At 46.9% G+C, this 4,700-nt stretch overlaps 1 protein-coding gene across 1 annotated transcript; it reads left to right on the forward strand.

Moving 5' to 3' along the window:
• Positions 1 to 759: 759 nt before the first annotated feature.
• Positions 760 to 2,728, forward strand: HD556DRAFT_1447781 (uncharacterized protein; the record flags this gene model as incomplete). The annotated part of the gene is made up of 6 exons (XM_041307336.1): positions 760 to 1,494; positions 1,548 to 1,775; positions 1,827 to 2,018; positions 2,080 to 2,289; positions 2,339 to 2,586; positions 2,635 to 2,728. The coding sequence occupies 6 exons, from the start codon at positions 760 to 762 to the stop codon at positions 2,726 to 2,728; spliced, it is 1,707 nt and encodes a 568-aa protein (XP_041155770.1).
• Between the last annotated feature and the right edge of the window lie 1,972 nt (positions 2,729 to 4,700).

A 4,700-nucleotide genomic window follows, 5' to 3' on the forward strand; every position in this document is an offset into this window, starting at 1 on the left:
GTACTCCATACACCACATACTACAAATGACCCGGTCATCTCGAGAGAATGAGACAATCGCTGTGCTGTCCAAATGGTAAGCTCGAATAGCCGCCGGCTCGGTAATTCAATCATGTGTCCACCCATAGATGACACGTCGGAAGTTTAAATCTTTAATCGGATTCAAGCTGTACAGTACGTTCCATCTTCGTACGACTCCCCAGTATTAATCATCAATCACTGCGGAAACGAGAAAATGACCGTATCCAGATTGAGTATAGATAGAACAGTCAACCATACCCAAACTAGATACAGGCAAGGTCGTCTGTCTAAGTCCAAAACATGTATGAAAGGGCGCGCTATTCGGACCGTAACTGTACTGTAGTTATATGTAATAACTAATGTCTAGCTTGAGGTCCGTCACACAAACCATACTCGAGGCCATGTGTAGATAGGAATTGAATATATATTTCCTCAGGTATGGACAGAGTATAGATTGTGTATAGATTGAGTATAGATTGCATATAGATAGCAACAACAGAATACATCGCGGATCGTCCTACGCAGCAGCACCTCAAGCAGAAAGCTAGCGAAAAGGATGTAGTACCGGTGAATGGATGAGCGGAAGGTCCATGTGGTCGAGAAGCAAGAAGTCGCGGGAGCAGGTTGTAAAGGTGCTTCTGGACGATCCTCACATCATCCCTAGGCCTGTCATCCCCGTCGTCCCTGTCGTCCCCATCCTCCTGCCAGTACTAGTGCTATGTTCCAGCACCAATTAAGCATGCAGCGCCGTCCAGAAGGAGCTGCCGCGACACCTGCAGAAAAATCTGTTAGCACGGCTCAAGGGGTTCAGAATATGAATCCGCACCCAGTTCCATCATCCCCGGTCATTCCCAGTGATCCTTTCATGGACACAGCGCCCGATAATCGCCACAGTGGTTTCAACCCATCAGGTCTAGGTTTGTATGGTGAAGGACTCGGTGGAGGGCATGGTGGAGGGCATGGTGGAGGGCATGGGATGTATGACTTTGGTGGATCTCAGCAGAACGGACTAGGATTAAATCAGATGCGTTCTCACCAGTTCGACCAGCCCTCTTCTGGTGGATACAATCCACATATGACACCATACGGCGACCCTGGCTCTCGTGGGCATTCAGTACCCCCCGCTACACCCATGATGGGCGACCATCCCAGTCTCCAAGGATACTCTGTTCCCCCGACCCCATCAATGCAACATACACCTATTGCGCAACGCAACGACTCGATGAATAATATGATTCAAAGCAGCTTTCAGCAGTTACTCACCGAGATGCAGAAAATCAACACTCGTCTCACAGGCGTCGAATCTTCCAACCAGACCATCCTCGGAAACCAGCAAGCATTAAACAAACATGCGCAGCAGGGCCAGAACATGCTGAAGGAGTTGCAGGAAAGCCTTGATGCAATGACGACATCAGGTGTGGCCAAGAGCACAGCAGGCAAGAAGAATATATCTAATCAACACCCTGCATTAAAAGTAAGCAACGACACACCAAATATTCACAACATACTGCGTGCTGACCATGGTAGCCCATCATACAACCAATCTTTTTCGAGCTGTGTGGAATAGATATGAAGACTGCCCGCGCAGATCGAACAGAGCTGCTTGCAAAGAGCTTACCTCTTGCAAACGGCAATGCATATGAGATGGTGGATGGAATACAAGTGTGGAGGCCGCATTGGGGGGGGAAAATCGATGATAAAGTAAATTCTTTATATATTGCAGAAGTGGTTCAGCGTGTATGGGATAACGAAACGGTATGGACCTAGTACTTACTTTGTGATGATCCCTGCTAACTCCCCTGCTAGTCGTTACGAAATGACGCTAAGAAAAAGGGAGAGATGAAGGATGAAGACTACGACCGCACCGTCATTAGCACAATTGCTAAATCGTACTGGCGAAACCTCAGTCAGCAAATCTCCAGTCACGTATCGGCTGAGAAGACGGAGAAGCTTACCAATAAGCAAAAAAATGCTCGTCGTCGAGGAAGACGTCAAACTGTAAGTCGTTAATATTGGGAACAGAGTAGATTGACGATCGCTCACCAAATACACAAAATAGGCTGCAAACCATCGTCGTGAAGCTGTTCCTGACTTTGAAAGATCCTATGGGTATCAAGGATCAGTAGCGCTAATTGATACAGATTATGGATCCGATTATGTGTCGTATGAAGAGGGTGAACTGAGCCCTGACTCAGCAGAGTGTCGTAAGGACCAGAGTCAAGGCAAAGGAAGTCGAAAGGCCGTAGGGTTGGAGTGGAGATCCCCAGCGGTAAGACTCTATGTATTATTGGAACTTGACTTACGATTATGGTTGATAGTATGTAGCACTTTTTCGGGTCCTAGATGAGATTTACAGGCGTAAGAAGTCTGGTGAGGTTAGAGGTGGGGAACAGGACAGATCTGCAGAGCCTTCAGCCAAGCGCCGCAAGATAACAAAGCCAAAGGACGTACATAAGTCGACCTTCGATGCCCATCCCTCCCAGATGAGCTCTCGTCCCCCAAAGTCAGGCAAATTGACTGTTCTGTTCAACACAATGGTAAGCACGGCATGGTTAAACGAACACAAGTAAGTGGAAGTAGTTGAAGGAGCGGAGTGGCTCAAGGACTTTATCAGGAACATTCATGAGGGAGACTTGTCGCTAGACGACAAGAATTATCTAGATGAGCTTGAGGAGTGGTATGCTGATGAAGAGGATAATGGGCATTAGTTTTCATAGACCCGACGTAGCAATGAACAATAGAGTTACCAGTACTTGGGATAGTAACACCAATAGTATGAAAATCTTGACATCCAAGGATCGAGTCTGTTAGTGGTAAGACAGAGGGTAATGTGAATGAACTCGGTCGATTATGATACTATTATCAAAGGTATTATACATCTATTGTGACAAAATTTACTGCGGTTTTCAAAAGTCAGTCTCCGTGAACTATGCACATAATGAATAGAAACTTTCCTTAGCCAAGTTGATAGTAGCCCAGACCTTCACCTGATCTGCGCCGATTGAGACTGTTGTACGAGCCAGGTGTCCGTGTATGCAATCAAGGTCTATGATGGTAGGGATTTGTGTGTCCGACCCTTGATACTCTTCTAGTTCCCAAAGATGGACACTCAGAGACGCACTGAAAATCAATCAATGCAAGCAACATATCCAAGAACAAGGCAAATGCTTACAAGTCTTCCCAACACACGCTCGACTCCCCATGCCATGGCTTAAACCATCGCATACGGGCAAACCACATTGATTGACCTACAAAGTGAATATCTTGGTCTAGCTGGAAGATCTCGAGAACTTCCCCGTAACCGTCGCGACTCCCTTCACCATGGCCATGTGAGTCGGGGATAACAGCATGCACAAGTGAGGAAGAGTTATAGCCAACCGTACGAGACGCATAAAATCGCTTCCCTTTGATCACAACATAATCAAAGAAAGTCGCCTTTCGATCGAGGGGGATACTATGAGGGACAACGGGACGATCTGATCGGCAGTGTACAGGGGTAAGAGGCGAACGGAAACAAAGCGCCTTGGCAAGTAGGCGACATGTCTCCAGGGTCATCGATGTTTTCTGACGCCGTGGACTGAGTGCATAAGTCTGCCCAGCTACATAAAATGAAAGGAATCAGGAAAGCATAAGAAAGAAAAACTACTTACCATCAGCGTCGACCTCATCCAACTCTTTAGATAGAGCCGCAAGAGCCGCGACCGTACCACGTTCTTCAGATGAAGCTTTGAGCATATTCTCTGCCACTTCGCATGGCAGAGACTCCTTGGGCATTTGTAGTAACGCATAAGTCTAGTGTACGATTAGCCTTTATTCAATTGAATGATGTAGTAAGAGACCTACCAAACGGCTTGACTCGCACATTCGGTGGAACTCAGAGAAAAATGTCGTCTCGAGTTCTCCATCTCCATGGTTGTTGGTCTTGAAAGACTTGAGTACTTTATTGAGGCGCTCGAAAAGAAAAGTCCAGAAGTCATGAAGTGGCCCAAAGTTGCGCGCAAAAGTCGCAATATGTGTAGCATAGTGGTGGTTCGGTTTTATAATGTTCGAACCATAAAGCTAGATATTGAGTGCAAACTGGGAGGCATACCATAAGACAGAATGATAGCAAGACATACCTTCAGTAATTCAGTAACATATTGCCGGATAAGTGTATCTGCGGAGTCAATGTCTGCGTCCAACAAAGTATGTTGCATCAAGATACGAAGAGCACCAGATAGCTTGAGGAAGTTAGCTGGGTCGTCTGGGTGCAGACCAAACTTAAGTTCTTCTTCACCATCATCACCTACGTCGGTCATGTGGGGGACCTCAGGAGCAGCGGAGGGGAGTGGTTCTGGTGGAGTATCGGAGGGGAGAACCTCCATAGCATCATTTGTGGCCTGTAGAGTAGATGAGTAAAGGAAATATATACATTCAGTACATACCTTCTTGCGATGTTTTGCTGCCTTTTTCTCTGCAGAGAGTCGAGCCTTCTCAGCCTTTTTCTCCACAGCTAGTCGAGCCTTCTCTGCTTGCTTGGTGGCGGCGGCTTTAAGTCTTGCGTCATTCCTTTCAGCAGCCTCTGATTCTTTCTCCTTGGCGATACGAGCCCTCTCAAGTGCGTAAGCTTCTTTACCTTGCTTTTTAGCTGCATCGAGTGCCCTACGATCCGCAAGTTTCTTCTCTGCCTGACGAGCCTTC

Source organism: Suillus plorans, assembly GCF_016647745.1.
Source record: "Suillus plorans strain S12 chromosome Unknown HD556scaffold_67, whole genome shotgun sequence".
NCBI classification, from domain to species: domain Eukaryota; kingdom Fungi; phylum Basidiomycota; class Agaricomycetes; order Boletales; family Suillaceae; genus Suillus; species Suillus plorans.